This window comes from Lepisosteus platostomus, chromosome 4 (genome assembly GCF_059453375.1).
Source record: "Lepisosteus platostomus isolate fLepPlt1 chromosome 4, fLepPlt1.hap1, whole genome shotgun sequence".
NCBI lineage: Eukaryota > Metazoa > Chordata > Actinopteri > Semionotiformes > Lepisosteidae > Lepisosteus > Lepisosteus platostomus.
Genome location: NC_142614.1, coordinates 74,158,050 through 74,181,920, shown reverse-complemented (window position 1 = coordinate 74,181,920; position 23,871 = coordinate 74,158,050). Strand labels below are relative to the sequence as shown.

The window sequence follows — 23,871 nt, the reverse complement described above, 5'->3', positions numbered from 1 at the left end:
AGCCATCTGAAAAAGGACTGGTTTTAATGGGAGGATAGCCAGGAAGAAACTATTACTCTCTGAAAAGAATATCATCGCCTGTCTCATGTTTGCCAAAGAGCAGCAGGATGATGCACAAGGCTACTGAAAGAATGTTTTCTGAACAGACAAGTCAAAAATGACATTTTTGCACACAGTGGGAAATATTTTGTGCGGCAATAAACACACCTGAGACCAGGCCCTCACCTGCATGCTGTAGCGCACAGAGACGATGGAGCTGCTGCTGGCCTCTCTGGCCACCTGCAGGCTGAGGAAGGTGGTCTTCTGGTGGGCTGCGGGCACGCGGGAGCCCACCGCAAAGTAGATGAGCCCTCGAGGGCTGTCGCTCTCCGGCACGGTGATGTTGGCAAAGCGGGCGCTGTCGTTGATCTCGGCCCCGGCGCCGACCTGGTAGATCTCCACCCAAAACCACGACTCAAACTCTGGCACCTGGCGAGCAGAGCACAAGAGAGCAGAGCTTTTCAAACAGACCCTCCTCTGCTCTTCGCTCTTCACTCCCACGGCCTATACATTTTATTTGTCTTGCAGTAAAGTTAAAGGAGGAAAAGTTGATTTCAAAGAACGCAATTAGGGGTATCAACGGCTGTTGAGGTGGACTCTCTGCAAGAAACACCTGCATGACACTTTGGGATTGATTTAGCAGCTGACTATCAAAACAACCCTCCTCACATTTGTAACCCTTCTCATCAGCGAGGTGGTAAACAGGAGAAATAGCTGAAATCTTGCACTTGGGGTTGAAAAGAAAGGCCTGACACGCACTGATACGCCAAGCACATTTTCTAATGCCAATGCAGGCATGCAGCCGGGGAACTTTCCACTTTTGAGCGGCATGAGTGAAGTCAGATGTCAGGGCAGCCACAGGAGTCCCGTCCTTTACGGAACAAGAACCACTTGTAAAAGCAGGTGCAGCAGAAAACCTTCACCGCAAATGAGAAGACATGAAGGACGATAACAAACAACACCCCACACCATCAGTGCAATTTAAAACAAGGCTTTCATCTGTAAGATCTTAAAACATTACACATCCCATCCCATGGCACTGATCGTAAGAGCAGAGGTGTTAATCCTGACGTCCTGGCTAATATCCCCTCTGGGTTCACCGGATTTGTACAGACTGGACTACTGTACCCACAGTTCCCTTTCAATTCGGCAGAGTGGCTTGTATGTGTCTCCCAGGTGGGGGTGACACTTCAGCAATGAAGTGGGTTCCCTTCTATATGTGAAGCATTTTTGGGGAACCAAACACAAGAAATGAAAAGGGGAAAACTATTTAACTCACGGAGAACAGATAGTTTTATTTGTGATTTGGCATTCAAATTGCTTGCTTTCCAAAGGCATTCAAGTCTAGTTTAGCAGGAATATTTTAGAAAGTAATCTGTAATTTGAGGGGCTCCTCAGACCTGCTTGCCTCAGACAGGATGGCGACCTCTTTTCAGCTGTTTTACAAGAGAGCCCCCTGGTGGCTCATGGTCAGAATTGTATATGTGCATGTCTCGGAGCCATGTGGTACAGTACGTACACAGTTTTGAGCTTTCAAACAAATTCTCACAACCTTCAGAAATAAAATCTGAAGTAAGATAACTGGTGATCAAGTTATCTATAAAACACCTGCTTAAGGTATAGAAACCTAACCGAGCCCACTCTGGTCACACGTTGTGGTTTAACATGAACATGAGGGATTTGAAACGGCAACCTTCCAGCCACAGGCACAGATTCTTAGCCACGGTGCTAAGATCTTCTGATTTTTGTTTGCTTTTGACATGTTTTTTTTTTTAACTTGAAAGCTCTGAGGACAGTCAGTATGTGACTAAAATATGTTTTCATGGTGTATTTTTATGTACTGTTAGCCTATATATTGAGCTTCAGCAAAATGAAACGTTTAATGTGAGAGTTGTCACTGTAGTCTTGGGCATTTGTACAAGGCAGCCTGAAAATGCTTAGGGGAAATCACAGTCCAAACCATGAAAGGAAATATAACATGAAATGTTTCCGTTTTTTTAAATAATTTGGGGTCAGCAGAAGTAATATAAAGCATAAATGTTTTATGTAGTGCCAGGGAGAAATTTGTACATTTTCCTAGCATAAAAGCAAAAGAGAAGCTACTCGTGTTACAAAACCACACATGAAATAAAATCTGGCATGTACTGTATATGACTCCTCATTTGTCTGTAACAAATACAGAAATAGTGGATTTCTAAAAACTTTCCGGAAAAAAAATCAGTTTTCTCTAAGCCCATAATAACAAAAGATTAACAACAAGAGAAGTCATTATATCTCCATGAAAGGCTTACTAAGAGTTTTATTGTTGTTGAAACTGAGCGTCTAGGTAACTAAATAAAATTATTTTAAAAAATGATCATATACCGAAGGTGAATGTATTTAACATATATAAATATTGTTTTTCCAACACTGAAGCCTTTCTACCGATGGAGATAACAGATCAACCATTTAAGAAACTCACCTTGTCAGGTCTGATTTCCAGACTAAAGAAACATAATACTTCTCCTTTCCTGCACAGGGCTGTTCCTGAGGTATACAGCAACTCCTTAGTGAGATTCACATCACGGCTCACTAGTGAGGGGCTGGTCTGGTTCAGCGTTACACGCCAGAACACTGCAACATCTTCAAACGCTCTGAAATCCAGAAGAGGAAATGTCAGGGAATATTTATATATAATTGGATAGAACAATTTGTACTGTATTTGAGAAAACTGCCCCCGACAACTGAGTTTGAATTCAATCACTCTTAACTTTAATTATAAAAAGCGGTTAGCACCAGCCCTCCCAATGAACTGTAGAGTCAAAGCACATAAAGAATAAAAAAATTGCAGATCATCTGTGAAGACTAGAGGAGAGAAGTGGACTGTCCTGCAGTCAGGTTATGTTGGGCACAATGACATCTTCCTCTGAAATTCTCATTTCCTACCTGTTCTCCTGCCTCTGCACAGTCAGCAGAGCTGTTCTGTTCCCAGAGTCCTCGTCTAGCACTGCCCCGGCCTGAGAGGCCCAAGTGAAGCCCACAATGCCGTTCTGCAGATCGCTCCCTGCAACAGAGAGACGCCAGGAGGGTTGTTTTCAGGGGACGTTGTTACATGGAGAGAGAGAGTGTCTGTGCAGATGAGAAAGCTGTGAACGCAGATCCATGCTCTTGACATCTGGGCCTTGTGGGTGAGAAGGTCTTCTAGGTTTCATTTCACACATTTTCACTGCATTTATCATTAACTTGCATCTTTGTTCAGGAAGCAGCAGCTGAATTAACCCAAGTGCTTTAGATCACATTGAATAATTAAGGAATAACTGGAAGAAAGACTAGCAATGACAAGTGGATCAAAAGGATCCAGAATTGGCTCCTTTCGATATAGTTGTATTTCAACTGGAGTCCAGCAGGGGTCTCTGCTTCCCTGACAGATTAATCACAGTGTCCACTGGTCCACTGGCAGTGCAGTGGTGAGAATAATATATTTATAGGAAACAATGCTTGCTGATAAATAAGCCTGTGTCATTGTTGTCTTTGACATAACTTGCCCACACGGTCTGCTGTTATTATACTACATTGTTAACTATTACACCACTCTGTAAAGCCAAAAAATCTGTTCTAAAGGGTGAGATAGCAAATAAAAGTTTTATTGATGGCTATTTTGCACTTCTAGAAAAGTTATGAGATTGTGTTTTTTACACAGGTGCCCCTGAGAGAGGATTCTGTTTAAGTAGTTCTAAAATATTGGTCGTTTTGGAAATTAGTGTGTTCAGAACATAACATTTTGTCACTTACTGCTAGTTAGAAGAAAAAAGGGGAAAAAGCATCGAAAACCAGTATGCCCAACTGGTAAATAATGAGAGAAATAAGTTTCTTATATACGGTATCCTGTTCAGTAAAGAAAGCATGGATCTTCACCAGGAAAACGAAAGTTTACCCAAGATGATGATTTTTGCAAAAGCAGCGAATCCGTGCTCGTCCAGCCCTTCCACAACCTGCGCCCCTCCCTCGGGGTCAGTGAGGTAGACGAAGAACACCTCCTGGCCCTCTGGAACGTCGTCGTCCAGGATGCGGAGTGCCACCTCCACCTCCCTCTGTCCCTCCAGCAGCGTGAGGACCACAGCCTGTGGCTGGAAGTCCTCTCCCTCGGTGGCCCAGGTGAAGCTCCCGTTGGCCAGGGCGTTCTCGAAAGGAGTGCCCTGCAGGCCCGCCGCCACACGCCTGCCCCCGAAAGTCTGTGCCCTCACCCTCACAGCCCCAGCGAACCCCGCGGACCGGCGCACGCGCAGCACCACGCTCCGCGGAGTGGCGTTGTCCATGTCCTCCAGGGTCTGCGCCAAGGTCGGCCCGATGCTCAGCAAGCCTCTGACAGCGTCGTTGGACAAAATCGTCACCGCGGCGACGCTGTGCTCCGGGACGAGCCGCGGCCTTGCGTCGGGGGCAGGGGGGCCGCCGTGCAAAACGTCGGCGCTCGTCAGGTTGACGAAGAAGGACTCGTCCTCTTCGGCGACGTTGTCGTTCCACACGGAGAGCCCGATCGCGGCGGTGGTCTGGCGGGACCCGAAAACGAGCTCTCCGTTCGGGACAGCAGCAAAGTCTTCGTTGGGTTTGGCACTGCCTGCTGACGTCAGGTACGTCAGCCTGGTCTGGTTGCTCCGGAAACCGAACCACCTCTGAACGTATAAAGTGATTGTCTGCACGTCTTCTTCGACCACAAGCTGTCTTGAGTTTGGCGCAAACTGAAAGACTCCCAGTGGCTCGATTTCAGCTACAGTGAATCCCGGCCTAGTGGAAAATAAACAGCCTTGAGCGTTTGCTTTTAGTTACTGCTCTTCAGCACAAACAGAATGAGAACTGCATCCTTCATTATATATATATAAATGTCATGCTGAAAGTGAGTAATTACATTTTAATTTTAGATTTTAACCTGGATGTGTTAAGTGTGCACACTTAATCCTGCATATTTTTTAAAATGGTAGCAGAGGAAAAAAAAAATTGATTCAGACTTGAAAGGATTCAGTTCCTGTGTGAATGCTGTCACACTGGTGGGGAATCTATAAGATCACTTTATTGGCCATATACAATTTCTGAGTGATTGTGCACAATGTTATAGAAAATAAAGCATGACAATATACAAAAAGAAAAAAATGGCATGCCTAAAGCAGAGTTCGGAAAACTCCTGAAATTAAACATTCTCTTCATTTGAAATACAAGGCACTAGGAATACGAGTAAAAGCCAATATGGACTAAAACTAAAAGCTACAGGGAGACCTACTGCCAATGCTGTAAGCGCATGCCCACATCGTTAAAAATGAGCTGGCTTCTTTAACAATCTAGAATAGGCAGAGCTGCACGTTCATTCCACTGATGGTACACATCCATCGTCAGGATTCATACGTCTGCAAACTACAACGATTCCACGACGTTACAGAAAGAGAGGCCAAAGAGACGCCGACAAAGAGCACGTTGATGTGTCCATGTCTGCGGGCTCGGGGACTGTACCTGAACCGAGCCCCACCGGGCACGCCGGACTGCACTGCGGTCAGATGCACAGCGAAGGCCTCGGGGCTGGAGATGTTCGAGACGGCAGCGAGAGCTATCGCCCTGCTCTTCTCACCATGAGCCAGCTGTACTGTCCCTGGAAAAATAGCACACATGGCAGCTCACTCAGTTCAACTCAATTCAGCGCTACAGGAGGTCATTCATGCCTTCTGCCATAAGACTGTACAACGCATCCATCTTGCGTCTTGGCAGAGGCAACATCGACAGTGACCTGTTTCTGGACTAAACACATCTATACATCTACTGCTACATCTGTTCTCTTTCTTTTTCTTTTTCTTTTTCTCGTTTACAACCATTTTTTGTGCAATATATGACAGGGACCTGTGCAATACATCAATATTTATATTCATATGTGTGATACGATTTTTCTGTGTACTGTTCTGTTCTAGTTTGTTCTTTGTGTGTCCGGACTGTAAGTAACTCTTGTATTGTATTGTATGTATTGTACTACTATTATTATATAATTCGTTACACTGTGGCTGTGTTGTGTGTGTTAAGCTGCTGTTGCACTGCAATTTCCCTCACGGGATCAATAAAGTATCTATCTATTCAATTCAGGGTGCTTTATTGACTTGACCGATGAGTACAATCAGTGTTGCCAAAGCAAAACAAATACAGTTAACTTAAAACAACCCCCCCCAAAAAAAAATCTACAGATATTTACACCTCATTAAATATTTACATAAAGACATATGGAGCATTACTGGGAGACAGACTCACTGTTTCCCAGACTGTAACAGGAGATCACATACTGGGCTGCCAGTTCAACTGAGTTCCCTCCTCCCTCTCCCAGAAGGATTGGGACCTGTTGTGATTCTGGCAGGCTCACTCGCTCACTCCGAAACAGAGTAAAAGCGAACAGGTTCAGCAGAAAATCCCCCTCCGTCCCTCTTTCCTGCGTTCTGTGCCCAGTCTTTTAATTTGTTTTAATTGGAAACACTTTCTTTCTTCCTTTCTCCTGTATCTGTTGTGCTAATTGTCTTGGTCTCTTTATTTGTTATTTTCTGCAGGACAGGGACCTTCTCTGAATCAGCCCCGGGCAATGGAATGTGTTTGTGCAGACCTTGCCTTTCTTCAATAAATAAATTAAATTAAGAACTTCCATTGACGCTGAATTCCTGGGGCTTCCTGTGGGCTAAGAAACTGTTTTTTTAGCTGAGTGCATTCAGATGCTTTGGCATTACAAGGTGCCATATAAATAAGATGGAATTGCATTGTTTTATCAAAATGAGGTGAAATAAAACAGATGACGGACTCATGAGATCAGAATAAAACATTCTGAAAAAGCAAGACTATAACCATTACATATGCAATATCCCAGTATGCACTGTGCTTTTTGTCCTCAGAGCAACTTTCATAGGTGAGTCCACTTCACTAGAACTAGAACATTCTTACATACGAATCATTATTCTATGAAGACTAGCTTAGAGCACAAGACTCCTGTCTTTAAAAGAGATCAGATCTGAGGCATGTGCAATGCCATGGTAAAGCACAGCAAAGTGTAATAAAGTGTAAGCATGGAGAGGATTGGAAAGTGAAGTAGTGGTTTGTGGCCTTGTAACCAGAAGGTTGTGGGTTCAAATCCCAGTGAGGAACTGGGAACAATCCCAGTGAGTGTTGTACCCATGATCCAGGTACTGTACTTCACCTGAATTGCTCCAGTAAAGTTCTCACCTGAATTGCTCCAGTAAAGTTCCCAGCCAAATTGCTCCAGTAAAGTTCCCAGCTGTATTAATGGGTGTGAATGTAAATCACTTTGGATTAAAAGCGTCACCAAATAAACTGGTGATTTGCTTTCTGCTTTATCCAAAGAGGACAGCTGTTCTCTGCACTGTATCAGATTTAAAGTCAGCGGCTCTAGACACCCACAGAACAGCCAAACAAGCTGGGCAGGATGCAGAGCCTCACCTGAAGAGGGGCTGATTTGGCCAAGCTGGTAGCCAGAAGGTGCCTGACCAGGGGGGTAGCCGGTACTCCAGTCTACACTCAGGTGTCCATACAGCCCTCTCCTGGATATCACCGCTTCAGTGCTGCCAGTCACAAGGCTCGAGACCTGGAGAGCGACTGATTCAAACCCCACCTGCAGCACACACAGCAGGGAGAAAGAAGACACAGTCTGTGGCTGTGATGTATACTCAAGTCTGGATGATCTCTAGGGGAAGCTTATTATAACTCAGTTCCGTCTTGTGGACATTCGATTGTGGACACACGACCGTAGAGTGAAACACGAATCGGAGGGCACAAGTGGAAACTGCAAAGAAGGGCATTTAAAACTGTCACACAAAGCATAGTGGGAGGGTGGAACAAGCTACCCAGCCATAGTGCTGAAGCTGATACTGGCTTCTTTCAGGAAACAGCCGTATGGGATATTCGGATCAACAAAATCCTAGACGACTAATTAAAGAAATGAGCTAGGTGGGTCAAAGCACCTTGTCTCCTTTGTAAACAATATAACGCTCTCATATTGAGTCGGGGTGTGAGGTTGTGCTGGAGAAAGACAGAGAGGAAGGGGAGGGAAGGCAGGTTTATTGGTAATTTCTAACCACTTTATCCAAATACAAGGTTAAAAGGGTTCCAGAGCTTATCCCGGTAAGCAACAGGTGCAAAACAGAGATACAACCTGGATGGGCCAGCCTGTCACGGGGCAGACAAACACAAAGATAGACACACTCACACCAGGGCCAGTATTCACAGAAAACATACGAAGAAGGGCTGCACAGCTGAAACCTTGTGTTTCTTTTCTTCTCTTTTCAAGCATGGAATAAACCTTTACTTGCTCCTTTGCAGCCTCCGCCTGCTGACACAGCTCCCTTCTTGAACTATTGTACTTCAGATTTCACAGAAGCCAATTAACCAACTGCTATGTCTTTGGGTGGAAACCAGAGCACCTGCAGGAAACCCACATGAACATGGGGAGAACGTACATACTCCACACACATACTGTAGCACCCCAGGTCTGAAATCGAACCCAGGGCCCCAGTGCTGCAAGGCAGCAAAGCACACCACTGCACCTGACGTGTAGTTATTATGTCCCCATTAATTATTTTATAACAAGTAAATAAAATATAATTTTTGCTGCCACTGACATGGCGCCAGGGTTTCTCTGTCATTTGGTTAAGTTCCTTTAGGCAGATTAGAAAGAATATTTTGAAAAGATAACTCAATGGAAAATGGCATAAATGCTTAAAACCACACATAACCCCACAGCTGTTGATTTTCATCCAGAAATATACGAATATATGAAATATATGAGGAATGAACTCTGGAAAAAGAAACAGCACATCACCATATTGCTTTCAGTATTGATTACGGGTTTCAGACAAGAAACATCTCAGAGTCTCCTGGAGTACAGGAATCAATTACAAGTCAGCTTAACACAGATTCATTTTCTAATTAGCATTTTCCTTTCCTGCTACAAAACATCGGACCAAGCAATAATAATTAAACATGTTACATCTGGAGAACCAGTCAAGTCAATAAGCATTTGGGAGCAGAAGAAAGCAAGATGGAGGGACTCTGTGACTCACCTCTGAATTTGCAGCCGCTTCGGGGACAGACACCAGAGCCATCTTCGCCTCCTGCAGGACCCGAGGAGGGCTCCCAGAAACCTCACCTATCAGGGTCACGTTGGAAAGCTCGACGGTGAAGTTGAAACCCGTAGGAAAGAAAGCCTACAACGAAAGATACAGTGGAGTACACGGCAGGGGGCAAAACCACTCAAGAAGTCAGGACGCAACAAATCACAGTGCCTGTATGTGCTGGTGTTATGGTACTGACAAGGTTACAACCTCAGGTCGACCTGGAACTCTGACTCGGCCCTGGCAGGTTAGGTAACAGGGATGCTTCCAAAAGGAAGCAAAAAGCCTGTGTGTTCAGAGTGGGTCCTGTAGCCCCGGCACTGCTAGAACACAACTAGACTACTTCATTGACCAAATGTGACATCACCATTGCAATTTGCCAGGAGAAACCAATGCCCCATTGCAATGAATGCACATACTGCTGCCTTCATCTCTCCTGCTCCAGAGTGTGAACTGCAGCAGGTTAAATGTGCAGTAGCTCAGAACCAACAATGGCATGTTGGGGGGACCAAAAATAGCCAATGTAGAACTTCACAAGGGAAGGAGGTGGACGTTTGGAGAGGCCTCTGCTCTGGCACTGATGATAATGACGTCATGGTCGCGATGTCACCAATGAAAACCTACCTGATTACTGATTGGCACTGCACTGCTTCCGAAACTGGCACCATCTTTAACCAAGAGGTTTCCCAGAACAGTGTCCATGAAGAAGTTCTGTCCTTGGCCGTTGGCAGTGATCTTGTACTCCACCGTGGCGTTCCCGAATGTTCCTGCGTGTCGGGAGACATTGAGGGAAATTTCCCGGCCGAGGTCCCTGCCCACTGTTACAAACTGCAGGCCGGGATAGATGGCGAAGACGCCATGGGGCTCATCGTTGGCTTTCACTGAGAACCTGGAGGTGCTTTTATCGGCATCCAGGTCCGCACCTCCATCCACAGAGGTCAGTCTAATGGTGTACAGCTCGTCCAGCTCGGGTACGTTGTCTGGCAAGAGGTGGACCAGTATTTCGGCTGATCTCTGCCCATTTAGAATCACAGCCTGCCCTCGACGGGCGACAAAGTCACCTGCAATGTCAGAGCCACTGGACAGCTCCCAAGACACCTGCATGAGAAGGAGATTACAGGTGAGACACATTTCCCCGTTTGACAAGTTATTCTTTTGTCAGGTTAACAATTTTTTTTCTTAATCATTCTGTAATTTACTGTATTTCTATCCTTCCATTATTCTGTTATCACGGTTTTATTATTTTGCTCTCTCAGCTTGTACTGGTCTTGTTGTACGCGCATGATCACTCCTGGGAATTTCAATTTCATTCTTGTATTGCAAGAGTGTCATGTAATGGTGTAATGATTACAGTCTGCAAGAGAAGCCACCATCTTGACTTAACATCCTCAGAATGTTTTATTGGACCAGAGGAGTGGCTAATTCCATGTAGAATATCCTGATAGCTCCTTTCCTCCATTTGGAGGAAACTCCCTCCCAGCACCAGAGACTCACTCAAACCAGCTTTGTCTAATTCTGCCTCTCACTTAGAACGTGTCCGTCTCTGCTCAATGCAACAAAAATTTGAGCCAAGATGGTGGTTACCTTAAAGCCACCTCTCACTACATCACTAACGGCAATGTGTATTGTATGGTGTACTTTTAAAGGGCTTCTAAGAAAATACAGAAAATAACTAAATTATTAGTATTTTTTCAGAAGGACACTTTGAAAATATTTTTAATCTGCCATTAATGTTATATGCAAAGGGCTGTGAATGTCTGGAACAAGTTACCCAGCAGCTGCTGAAACCGATTTTCTACCAAATGAGAGAAAAATGGGCAGACTGATGCTCTCCTCTCATTTTTAGAGAAGATTAACAGAGACAGAAACACTCTGTAAACCCATCTGTTTTTAGGATATCCCGATGCTAAAATGGATGGATTAAAAAAAATAAATTGTTTCCGTGAATAAATCATGGAACAGTCTAAGTCCACTTCAGCAGCTGCCTTTTATTGAAGACAGCTTTGTCTACATTTATTTGGGTCGTTCACTAGGAAGACCAGCTCCTTCTCTTCACGGTCTCTGCAGCGAAAGGCACTGACCGTGACATTCCCCATGAGCCCTTCCCTCCGAGTGATGAGGAAGGAGATGTTCAGAGGGCCCTCCATTTCGCTGGGCTCCACGTAGCTCCTCTCTACGAGGGCCTGCGGGCTGAACTGCACGATACCATTGGGATCCCCAAACTTCTCGATCTGTAGCGGGAGAGAAAAAAAAAAACAACAACAGTGTGAATGAGACCCAAAGTCAGCTTCAATGCTGTCATTTCCAAACCGGCCCACTGTCCTACTTACAGCTGGACAAGGCGGCTGGACTCAAAGGCTTTGAATTGGATGCTGCCTACAGCTCAAATCTACTGCCCTGCAACCTCCTTTGGCCACTATGCCTGCATATTTCGGTCCAGAGGATCTCATCTACAACTTCCACCGACATCTTCATAGTAGCACCTGATTAAGCTGGACCCCTTTTGTGCCGAGCGGTGCCAAAGTGCGTACATGAATTGTGACAGTGTCTGTGGGACGGCCCTGGTCTTGGGTGGACTTGGCTGCTTCTCTGTCCAGAACTCCAGGCTTTCGGCCAGAACCTCCTGTTCACACAGGGTAACATCCCTGCCAGCATGAAAAGACAGCCGGGAGCTCGTCTGCGTGCCGTGACTCACCGTGAGGGCCACACTGTGTGCCTTAGAGTCAATGTCGGCTTCCCCCGACAGGAGGCTCAGCGACACAGTGAAAGTCTCCCGCACTTCCACCTCCCCGTGGGGGAAGACCATCAGGTCAATGGCACGGGTTCCTCCCTCCCCATCTCTGAAATGGAAGGATCCATTCACAGGTTCACCAATGTCTGTGTTTATTGCAGGCAAAACCTCTTTTGAATTGGGACCTAGAATGTTCCATTTTATCTGAGGGAAGGTAATCAGATTTCAGAGTTAATTGTGATGGTTAACTTCCAGGTATAATTTAACAACACCAGCAAACAAACGGTAACAATCAATATTAATAAAAATAATAATAAAAGCTTGCTTCCAAATTAAGAAAAAATAAATTAGTACATCTAAAATCAATCTTTTGAAAATATAATAGGCATTGCTCCAAATTGATTTCTCCTAATACTTTGATGATATATCTAATAAACTTAAATAAAATAAATTTATATCATAGATACTTTTAATAGAATGCAGAATCCAATCAGTATAATGAAACTGTACATGTGCGTCCCATAGAATTACACACTGTGCAAGCTAGCCGATAATCAGAGTGAACACACCGCTGTCAGGAACTCACCGTGGCTGTTCCAGTCAGCCCCCCTGTCCTCTCCAGGACCAGCGTCAGCACTTGGGTGCTGTTGGGGTTGGGGATTACGAGGTCGCTCTTGTTAAGGAACCGGATGAGCCCGTTGGGAGAGTCGCTTTTGGCGATGGCTATTTGAGAAACCAAATGGGTTCCCAGCACGGCTCCCCCACTGGCTCCTGTTAGCTGGATCTCAAACAGCTCTTCGTATTCCCTGCAAAATCCAAATATTCCAGTCTTCCATTCACTGCCACAAACCACACAGCCATGCAAATATATCTGATGCCTACGTGCGCTGATTGTAGGAGCTGCTGGTTAGAAATTGCTGTGCTTTCATTGAATTATTCATCAGGGCCGACGGTCAACCCATGACAACGGTGACAGAAATCCGGAGTCTAACGCAGGAGCTCAGAGTGCAGGCAAGACCGCATATGGGATGGGACATCACCAAAGCGGAGCGCCCAGAGAAACCGCGTGTAACTATGGGGAGAAGCGAAAACGCGACGCAGACAGCTATCCCAGTGCAGAACTGAACCCAGGACCCAACGGCTAAGAAGAAGCAGGCCTAATTGTCGCACCAATACTGTCTGCAATTTGAGTGCTTACAATGATATGCACAGTGGCATCCTTTACTAAATTAAAACAGCTTTCCCCAAAAACTAGCTTATACAGTGTATCAATGATACTGAAATACACCACGTAATACAACAATAACCATTTTTAATGTGTTTTCTCTATTCTGATTTTAATTCTCAAAGACGAAGGGGAGGTTTCATTTTCATATTTTTATTTAGTATCTTGTTTTAGCTAAAAAAGAAAGTAAGGTTCCCAATGACAGCCAGCCTCTTGGCCCTTCTGGTGGATGGAAACAAACTGATTCCTCCAGACTTTTCTTGAAAGAAGCCAGGGTACTGGATTCAACACCATGGCTGGGTTGCTTGTCCCACACTCCTGCAGTTCTGTGTAAAAGAGTGCCTCTTGTTTTCTATCTGCCTTCCTGCAGTTTCCATCTGGTAAATGAATGACTACGGCATCTGCTTTGGTGCATTCTAGACAACGTGGAGAAGCAATTAAAAAAGGGCATGGAAAATGTTAGCATTTACAGTTAAAAGTGTAGACTTTAAATCAAAGGATGTTTTGTCAAATCAATTCAGAGAAAAGGAATCATATTATATTCTTCTTAGAATACAGAATTAAAATGTCCTGTACTGACAGGGTAAAGGAAGAGACCCCTTTGAGACCTGAACAGAGAATGACAACAAGGGCACCTCGGAGGCACTAACACCAGCAGCTAACTGGACTTGAATCAACAGTGAAAGATGAACCACAGGACCCACAGCGGAAACTATATGGAGGTGCAAAACTGAGAACAGGCAGCCGGTGTTTACAGAAAGAGTGGCAGGTGTCTGGGACAAGCTACTCAGCCATGTTGTGGCAGACAGCAGCCTGGCTTCTTCAAGGACGAGATCCTGGGATCGGCCACCTGCTATTTATTAAACAGGCTATATGAGCTCAATGTCATCCTCTTGATTGAAGGCTTTCTTATATCAACTTCTTACCACAGCAATGTCTTCTCCCCTGTCCTCCTCCCTCTTAGTACTAGCTCAACTCATTTCTTTTGCCTTATTAGAGGCTTTTTGACATCTGTGCAACATGGTTTCAACAATGTTTCACTCATCAAGGCTGAAATAAAGTCATCACCTGTCTGCATCGTCAACAATGGACACATTGATGTGGGTGAGGTTCTGCCCGTGGTAGAAAGTGACAGAGCTGTTGGGGAGGCTGAAGTCTATCCCATTGGGAAGAGCCGTCACACTGCGGGAGATGAAATCTGCCATCACCACTCCCAACGAGCCTTGTCTCCTTAGCACCGGGATCAGAACTGTACCGGCATCCTCTTCCACTGGGAGGCCAACCAAGAGCCACGTCAGAAGCAAATCAAAACTTTTTAATGTATCACATAATATCCTGAATATGGACATGCAGTCACACAATTAAAAACCATTAATTTATTTCCACCACATACTGTACTTCAACAATCTGTTACAAGTCCCTCTGGTGCAAAGAGATGTACTGTAGATTTACTGCACGAATTTCATATTTATTTTGTATCCACTGATGTTTTTATCTTATGCCGATTAGAAAATGAACATTGCTCTGTGAATGGAGCACGTCTGAAGCTCACCAGTGATCCTTCTGTACTGGGGGTCAAACTCAATGATGCCCTCGGCATTGTCGTTCTTCTGTATGACGATCCTTGTGGACGAGATGTTCCCTATTGCGGGAGGCTGGTCTCGCTGAAGCCCTTGCTCTCTTATTGTGAAGTCAGAATCACTTCAATTGAGACAGCACACAGAGAAATGTATCTGTTTTAATTCATTGTGAAACAGGAAAAAAGAAGTGCACTGGCAATAGGTTTTCCCATTCTTTCCTTTCATTTTTGCTTGGATGCTTCCCACTCAATAACCATTGTTTCATTTCATGCTTTTTAACTGTACCTTTTTCCAAACAGTTTACTGAGCACTATCATGGTCAAGCATGAGAGTGTGAGCGCTTCTTCAGTCAGCTGCAGCCTTGCTGAGTGTGAATTGTTCTGAAAACTGATTACTGTTCAAACAAGTCTGTAATTCCAGCATTGGAAAGGGGTCAAATTCTGTAGATCAACAGTATGGTGGCTGGTACCACTGGGCCAGAACAAAATTAATGATCTCATGAGAACTCAAACTATACAGTAACATGAGGCCGGTACAAGGTTCAAGCATCTTAATTGTACAGGGGAGAGGACCCTACACTCAATTCTCAAAGGGAAATAAAAGTAAGAAGTACCACAACAGGAAAATGAGAGAAGTGCTATCATAAACCAGAAAAATTATAGCAAGTTTTTTGTTTTATTTTTTGCTCAATGTGAAATCATCGGCTTGCTGGAAGGCACTACCAACCTGGCATTGACAAGCTCCGCTCTGGTGATATTGAGGTAGAACTGCTCCGGGCCCTCGGGCAGGTCATCGTTGAGGATTTCCACGGGGACGGTGTGGACAGAGACTGACGGGAGGAATAGCAGCTGCCCGGACACAGCGGTGAAGTCCGAGTCGCTCTCCGCACTGCCACTGGTGGTCTGGTACCAAACCAGCACACTCCCAATATGGCCCTGAGACCGCAGCACTGTGATGTTCACCTACACAGGCAAACAGGGAAGGAGCACGGAATCGGAAATGCTAAAGGTTTTAAAACAAAGTACAGGACACCCAGTGCCATCTGCCCCTGTCCTGTTTATATAAGATTTCCTCTTCCCAGCAACAGCACTATGAAGATAAGATCACTTTATTAGCCCTATACAATTTCTTGCATTAGGAATTTGTCTTTTCACATACCCCAGCTAGCTCTCTTTATGAGACACACAGATAGGGAGAGAAGTTTGTGGTCAGAGCGCAGGGTCAGCCATTGTACAGCGCCCCTGGAGCAGTTGGGGTTAAGGGCCCTACTGAGGGGGCCAACGGAGTAGGATTCTTCTGCCGGCCACAGGATTTGAACTGGCAACCTTCCAGCCACAGGCGCAGATCCTTAGCCACAGAGCCACCGCTCCGCCCCTGAACACAGCACTACTGTAAATGACCGCCCTTGCAGGAAACGAGCAACGTTTTCCAGGAGAAGAAACAGAAGGAGAAGATGCATAAAAAAGTGCCGATCTGGATGCCATACTGTTGAAAATGAATTAAAAATGAATTTGGTAATCTTGTACAATTCAAATATGTAAGAAAAAGACACAGATCACAATACAGTACTTCCAAACTGTGGTGTGGAGTAAAGCAAAAGCATGCAGTATTTTTTGGATGCACTGCATCTCGTGTGCCACACCGTGGAAAGCCACACTCACGGCCTACAGCTCACCCTTCTCTCCTCCTCCGAGGTCTGCAGGAGCTCCCGCGCCAGGGAGAAGCAGCCGTGAGGGAAGTCACTGGCGGCCAGGGTGATGTTGGCGCTCCTGCTGGACTGGTTGATCTCGGCGCCCTGGCTCACCGAGCTCAGGACCAGCTGGTACGAGCGCCTCTCCTCGGGAATGTCATCGTCCAGGGCCTGCAGCGCAGCAGGGGTCAAACGGGCCAACGAAGGAGATAGGACACAACACAAAATTATTACTTTTACCTCATTTCCGGGCACCTCCCTTGTTCACATTTCCAGTAATGGGGTGTTGAGGTGCACTGCAGTGGAACTGATCAGCGAGAAGGTTTAATGGAACAAGGCATGCAACCTCATAAATGAAGTATCTGTTACTGTCACAAAATAAGTGTCTGTTTAAGGCCAGGCTGCAGTGATACACGTGCGTGATATGCGTGCATTAGTGATGTCATCTTTGCTAAAAGGTGCTTTGATGGGATTTGCCTAAACTCCCAAAGAAAAAACCACCTGCGCCCTCGTTAGCTCCTTGCCTGTATTCTGATGGTGGCAGCAGACTGCCTGTCCCTCATGACCACCTTCCCAGATGTCTCCTCAAATTCGCTCGCAATGGGGGGAGTTATGTTCCAGTAAACGGTGATCTCACCAAAAATCCCAGGACCACGCACAATGCTGGGAGAAAAGAAGAACTCAATTAAGCCCACATTAAAATACACCTAGTCAAACTCGGAGGAAAGATATAACAAGACTACACGATACCTGACAAGGGCTGACCCATTGTAAGTCCCCACTGGTTCTCCAATCAGAATGTTTTGGGAGGACTTGGCGATCTCCACCGTCCCAAGAGCTCCCTGGTCTCCCAGAATAACAACAGAGGCAAAACCTAGAAGAAAAGTTGTTCTTGTCAAGGCTGAGAAATGTTCAACAAACATCATATGCCCTTCCATACTGAGTGCCCTGCTGTTACACTGACCGTCAATGGGGCTGATGAGGGCGTCGTTTGTGGCCGACAGGAGCTGAATGGTGAATCTCTCATCTCCCTCTAGCACAGCATCTGGCAGAGCACGCACAAACAGAGTCTTCCTGGATTCGGTCTAGAGAGAAACGACCAATTACATGTCGCTTCTGCATGTTCACCCACTAATAATCTAACCTCATTATTTATTTACAGAAGCTTAATCAACAGCTTCACAATACTTGACAGTGCATATTTCAGCCATTTCTGCCCTTACATGGTTGAAAACTAAATCAAATGGGGACTTTGTTAAGGAGGTTAAGTACATGTTTAAAGTAGCTATCATGTATCATACATAAACAAACCTGCGTTTACTTCAGGAGAAAGCCAACAACGCAATTTGCTCCTGTAGACTTGTTTTCTCGAAAAAGTGGAGATCAGAGACAGAATGTTTCGGCTGTGGAGCGTTCTTCAGGTTTCAGGTTTCAGGTTCACACTTGAAAAAGGCTCCACAGCCTAATTGTTGTGTTTCTTTTCTTCTCTACTCAGCTTGTAATAAACCTTCACTTGTTCCTTTGCAGCCTACGCATGCTGATGCAGCTCCCTGCTTGAGCCCCTTTAGCAAGCCGGAGTACCATGATCACACTTCCCTGTCACGGCTGCATTACTGCAGACCCCACGGAGTCCTGCGAGCCCGCCTGTGAGCTGTACCTCATTGAAGAACAGAGTCCCGTTGAGGGGTGTCAGGTCCTCTCTGGCTGCTTCCTCCACGAGCCACACAAGGTGAACCGACCCTGAGCCACCGGGGCTGCGCGCCACTGTCAGTGTTGCCATGGCAGCAGGGTCACCGGGAAACTGAGGCTCCCGCACCGTCACCTGCATCACAGCAAGCTGCGTCACTGCAGCTGTCCACATCTGGCAGCCCCGTTACACCTACACTGCACACGAGGGCCCATCTATCTAAATCTAGTAGGATCAAGCCATTCTTTGCTGCCATCAAGTAATTCGTTGTGCTGCCCACGCTTTATAAAAGAAACATCTTTATCTGCCAGGAGCAGACGAATTTAGCCGCTGACTTTTAGCACAACTGCTGCGGCTCATAGGGATATCACTGCACCCGCTGGTAACACACCAATAAAGAATTCAACAACAACGATGATGGTGGTGGTGGTGGTGATGGTAAATCTCCTATGAAATGCTTGAAAAAATTACAGACTGGGTGGTATATCTGATTTCTAACTTTGCCCAAGTATTAATAATAACAAAGGATTTTTATCCACCCTGGATTTGTTTCGGCTGTGCTTTAGCAGGATCGTAATTTGTTTTAAATAACCGTTTCAATTTATCAGCTGAGGAAGTCTCTTGATCGAGAGGAACCTATACAGTCATTTTCCTAATTCAAACGTGACACAGAGCACCTGTGGTTCGGTGAGCGCTTTAACTCTGTGAGCTGATAAACGTGACAAGTTGTTAGTTACTGAAGCCAGAATATCACAGTTCCAAATCTGCCCGGGAGTCAAGAGTGAGGGATCCCTGATGAAAGTAAAAAGCTGATTCTCACCTCTCGCAGGTCAAATCCAAACATGCCCACAGGCGAGTCATTGGGAGGGATGGTCACAATCAGAGAGGATTCATTCCCCAGTCTGGCCCCCCCAGACACAGCAGTTAAAGCAACACTGAAAGTCTCCGCGAATTCAACAATGTTGTCATCCAATATGGCGATTTCAATAAAGCTCTTGTCCTGTTGAGACATTTCACGGCCAAGCATATATGTAAAAAAGAAATGTTTGGTGATTTCCAATGACTTCTGAGGCTTTCTGCAAAAACTACATGCAATAGCGGAAGGCAATGTTGAACACAAGTAAAATTAATTATGTACGTATGGCTTTTTCTTTTTGTAATAATTTAGCCTATATGATTGTATGGTTTTGTAACTTTGATTACACTATTGTTAAATGTATTTAGCAAATGTAGCTAAAATGGAAAGGGTAAGTAATATATTGCATGACAGAATGCCTATTACATCAAAGACCAAACAGACAAAACTTACATTATTACATTTTTATTTCTGTGTAAATGATGATTTTTTGTGTTTGAATGTTGGTTTGTTTTTAACATGGAGTCTGTATTGAAAAACAGGACAGAACTGTAAATACCTGTCTATCATTAAGTGTGATATTTCCAGAAGCTGGACTAAAGTCTTCGAGGCTGGCAGAGATGGGCTGAGCTTCCCAGTACACCACCACTCTGCCATTCTGGCCAGCCAATCGGACGACGGATAACTGCAGGAGATTGCCTGGAGGAACAACTTCATAGGCCACAACTCTGCCAATCATATCCTGAAATCAGAAGTGATGATTCTCCCTTTCAATTGACTACCCAGAAAAAAAGTCACTTTTTACAATTTCATTATGAAGAATCCACAAAAAAATTGTATGAGCATGTAAGAAGCTGAAAGTACATTTTTCAAACAGGTAATAACCTCCAACATGACTAAGAGTATGTGTAAACTAGTCCCGACTTACCATTGGTGGGAAGTATTGGAAATACAAAGATATAAAGGAATTCAAATAAGGTGATTAAACAAGAACCACTTTTACTACACAAAACCATAGTGGCATGAGGCCATGTGTAAAACACCCAACTATGAGGAAACCTCTAGCTGTTACCTAGAAAAGCTTGTCTGCTGAATCATGGTGCCCACATACAGAGGAACTATAAAGTTGAATATCTTTGGAGAAAAATATTTTTTATTTAATTAGACTGGCTCTTCAAGTCAAAGCAACTTAAGCTTGTGGAGGCAGCTGAGTATCGCAAATCTGAGTGAAGGACCTTGCGGAAAGGTACAACAGTGACCCCCTCGGGACTGGGGAACGGCACCGTTCAGTCACAAGACCAGATCGCTGGCTAGATCAGATGAGACAGCTAAAGTACAGGACTTGCTGGCTTCTCTCTCTATATACATCCAGAAACAATCATCAAAAAGGAGACAAGGTGTTCTTATATATGACCATGTAAGCATTACCACAGTAGAGAAAAAAACAGAAATCCTTTTTTGGTGAGACCACAGCCGTTTGCACCTCTTACTGAAAAAAGAAAGACTACTATCCTACAGAACAACCTAAGTACTGCTGCTTTGTTGAACCTTCAGGGGCGATAAGATTTCCTCTACAGTGTAGCTAGCCACAATAAATTAAACAGACTCAGCCTTCGCCTGTCATGCCAGAGAGGTACAAGTATACCTGCTAGGGATATCAAATAAGCCTTGAGTGCAGCAGCCGAAATGTGCAGATATTATCACACCAGCACGTTCTTCATCCGATCAGCACGTTCTGTACCTTAGAAACGTTGAACTGTACAACTCCCCGGGGATCGTCATTCTCCAGAATGGTGACTTCCACTGTCTCCATTCCCGGCCTCCTGACACTGGGCTGTCCTCCACCTTCCACTGCCCTCAGCAGCTCCACTCCGGTGATGTTGACCCAGAAGGTTTCCGCTAGTTCAGGAGCATCGTCCTGGAGGAGAGGGACACACGAGACCAGACGTCTGTTCATACTTGGACAGCTGTGAGAACGACAGGGAGGCTAACCTTTCCCGTCGTTGTCGTTGTCATCCCCGTCATTGTGATGGTTTCGGCCTCCTCTGAATCAACTGCCTTGTCTCCCTTTTACATTTTTTCGTTCTTAAAACTGAATTGCTCACCTGCCATTCGGCAGGGAATATTTCTTTCAAGCAAGGGAGACCAAGCAGAAGAGGACAGTCTCCTCTATTTCCAAAAACACATACTGTGGTAATCTCACCTTTGTGCGCACGTGCAAGAGCTGACAAAGTTGTAAGATTATGTTTGTGTTAAACACATGGAAAAAAATACTTGATTGGACTGGTACTAACGTGCACAGAAATCACAGAAATAATACCGAAACATCCTAAAATACCTACAATACATTAAAAAAAACTATACACAATAACAGGCCAGTATTCAGCATGTAAAAAATATAAAAACAGCTGTATTCCTTTCATACTAGTTCACCCAGTGATGTTAATTTAATAGTTTCTAACATCCTTCTCCCCAGTCAATGGCAGGCTGTTTGACCACACAGGGAAAAGAATGGCCCATTACTAGGAAAAGCCATCAAACATATCTCAACCAACTTCGGTCAGAAAAGAAATGAGACTCAACTTACAGGCAGTATAGTGATGTAGACATGGACAGCAGTCACATTTTCCTTCATTATCACGGTCTCTTCTTTAGCAACATAGTCTTCGTTTTCTGTGGCCTGATTCACCGGCAGTTGTGCCAAAGCAGGCTTTGTTCTGAAATGTACTGCGACATCCCCAACAAAGCCCTGCTTTCTTACAATGGTTAAAGTGATGTTGCTCGGGCCATCTGTAATAATAACATATATCCTAAATAAATCTGTGACTGACTGTGTTTATGCAATCACTCTTGTCACAAAGAATATAGGTAGAGTTTTATACTAAAGCCATTTAATGCGCTGCACTTGCAGATATGTACGTGTAGCTCCAATGTTTTATTTTTTCCACTTATAAATGTGGTACAATTAAGATTGATACAAAACTCAAGTCACGTAATTTTAGTGATTGGAATTCAAAATTAAGCCAGGCTCTTCACGCAAACTAGCCCTGTTGGATTGATCTTTAAAAGGTGCTTAAAGGGTAAGCTGTCCTGTCTGGTCTTAAGATCAAGTTTAACAAAGCAGAAAACTTACACTGTGGCTCCTGTGCGGTGGAAAAGAGGGAGTCCGAACGCCAGCTGATCACCCCATAGGGAGAGTCGTTGGGGAGGATGGTGATCTGAGCCTTGTTCCTGCGTGGGTCAATCACTGCGCCCTGTGTGGGGTCTTTAATCCCCACAGTGGTGACCCCAGTGAGGGTGATGGTGACCGTCTCGGCAAGCTCAGGCACCTGGTCTGCCAGAACTGTCAGTGAGATTGCAGCAAGCGCCTGACTGTCTGAAAAAGACACCTGGGAAAAGGAACAACACACATCAGGTCTCCTTGCACTACCCTTTCAGCTCACCTAAGTTTTCTCAGCGCCTCTTGATATCACCATTACGAAGTTAAGCTTTTTTGATTTCTCCCTGATTTAGTCATCACCAGCTCAGAAATAAACTAAAAACAAATGTCCCATCGACCACACAAAAATGACAACCCCAAAACAAATGAGAACATTAATTAAGCTGAGAATGAAAGCATGGGTGATGTGAGGCTTAATTGGCAAGATTACTACAAGGTTAAGATGTTTTATTATTGACTGCTTTTCATGAAGGCATGAATATATTACTAATAGCATAGCAATAATAAAAGTCTAACATTCTACCATTTCTCTGAATATCTCAGTAAACGAACAAGTAGGACAACCGTTCTTAAAATGTAGAAGTGCTTTCTCGAAAAGCTTCTTAACCATTGTGTTAAAGGTATCGGCTTCACAATGGCATTGGAAATCCTCACCACTCCAGAGCTGGGGAAGATGTCATTCAGACTCCCGTTGGCTACCCAGTGTACCGTGATCTTCCCGAAGGTCCCTCTCAATCGCTCCATATTCAGCGTGAAAAGATTATCTTCTTCCAGCTCGTCAACGTCCCTGCGCAGTGAATTCTTGAAGAAAGAGGCATGTTGTTAAAAAAAAAGCATCTCTCCGTTTTTTTCCTAACCACAGTCCCCGCTGAAGATGGCTGTACCTGTGCAAATCCCACAATGCCGTGGGCTTCATCATTGGACGGGATCACTATGGTCACCTGACCATTGGGTCCGATCTCGGCTCCTCCTCTGGGGTTCTTGAGACGGACGCTGAAAGTCTCCTCCTCCTCTGGGATGTTGTCGTCAATGACGTTCACCGCAATCACCAGCTCCCTGTCTCCAGGGTCGAACCGCAGCTCGCCTGAACTGATAGCAAAACAACACAGGCCGGTGGAAGCCTCCTGTGGAGTCCTGGCTCTGCCAAGAACGGTTTCAAACGCTAGACATGAACTAAAAATGTAAATAAAATCAATGTCGACCAATTGGTTTTCTCAAAGCCAGAAGGGAATAATCAAGAAATTTTAATGACCGTCTGTTTTTTATGATACATCAGTTCGGAAGAACATAGGAATGGCTACAAATGAGAACGGGCCATTTGGCCTCTCGGGCCTGATTGCTCAGTTAACTGAACCAAGGATTTCGTCCAGCCACACACCTCGTGAAGAATAAAGGTTTATTTTCATTTCAGAAGTGGAAGAGATCTCAGAAAGTAATATTAATTCAGTGGCAATAAAAAATGGTACGTACTTCCTGTCGAGGTAAACATACATCGTGTGTTTTTTTTTTAATAACGCTAATCATTAATACAAATTACCTTACAGTAATTGATCATGCTGCTGTTTATATTATGTGCTGTTTATATATTGCGAAAATGCTACTCAATCAGTTCATAATATCATTGTAATGCTCCGCTTACATTACCATTAACAAAGTAACTGAGAATTATCAAGTTTCCCTCTCTAAGACAAACACTAACTAATACAGAGTAAGTACTCTTAAAGGAA

At 44.7% G+C, this 23,871-nt stretch overlaps 1 protein-coding gene across 3 annotated transcripts in view; it reads right to left on the bottom strand.

The window, feature by feature from the left end:
- adgrv1 (adhesion G protein-coupled receptor V1) overlaps positions 1 to 23,871 on the bottom strand; it is a 203,674-nt gene that overhangs the window by 94,231 nt on the left and 85,572 nt on the right. For all 3 annotated transcript variants that reach the window (XM_088630676.1, XM_088630677.1, XM_088630678.1), the window contains 26 exons: positions 23,029 to 23,233; positions 22,799 to 22,945; positions 22,058 to 22,313; positions 21,512 to 21,714; positions 20,666 to 20,842; positions 19,484 to 19,666; positions 18,889 to 19,068; positions 18,039 to 18,203; positions 17,346 to 17,466; positions 17,132 to 17,255; positions 16,906 to 17,044; positions 16,367 to 16,552; positions 15,418 to 15,653; positions 14,664 to 14,812; positions 14,180 to 14,381; positions 12,473 to 12,692; positions 11,851 to 12,090; positions 11,237 to 11,386; positions 9,780 to 10,253; positions 9,105 to 9,248; positions 7,486 to 7,657; positions 5,518 to 5,653; positions 3,953 to 4,800; positions 2,965 to 3,082; positions 2,501 to 2,672; positions 226 to 468 (listed from right to left, as the gene is read on the bottom strand). In XM_088630676.1, the coding sequence (XP_088486802.1) occupies positions 226 to 468; positions 2,501 to 2,672; positions 2,965 to 3,082; positions 3,953 to 4,800; positions 5,518 to 5,653; positions 7,486 to 7,657; positions 9,105 to 9,248; positions 9,780 to 10,253; positions 11,237 to 11,386; positions 11,851 to 12,090; positions 12,473 to 12,692; positions 14,180 to 14,381; positions 14,664 to 14,812; positions 15,418 to 15,653; positions 16,367 to 16,552; positions 16,906 to 17,044; positions 17,132 to 17,255; positions 17,346 to 17,466; positions 18,039 to 18,203; positions 18,889 to 19,068; positions 19,484 to 19,666; positions 20,666 to 20,842; positions 21,512 to 21,714; positions 22,058 to 22,313; positions 22,799 to 22,945; positions 23,029 to 23,233 (5,590 nt within the window). The remainder of the gene's footprint in view (positions 1 to 225; positions 469 to 2,500; positions 2,673 to 2,964; positions 3,083 to 3,952; positions 4,801 to 5,517; positions 5,654 to 7,485; positions 7,658 to 9,104; positions 9,249 to 9,779; positions 10,254 to 11,236; positions 11,387 to 11,850; positions 12,091 to 12,472; positions 12,693 to 14,179; positions 14,382 to 14,663; positions 14,813 to 15,417; positions 15,654 to 16,366; positions 16,553 to 16,905; positions 17,045 to 17,131; positions 17,256 to 17,345; positions 17,467 to 18,038; positions 18,204 to 18,888; positions 19,069 to 19,483; positions 19,667 to 20,665; positions 20,843 to 21,511; positions 21,715 to 22,057; positions 22,314 to 22,798; positions 22,946 to 23,028; positions 23,234 to 23,871) is intronic.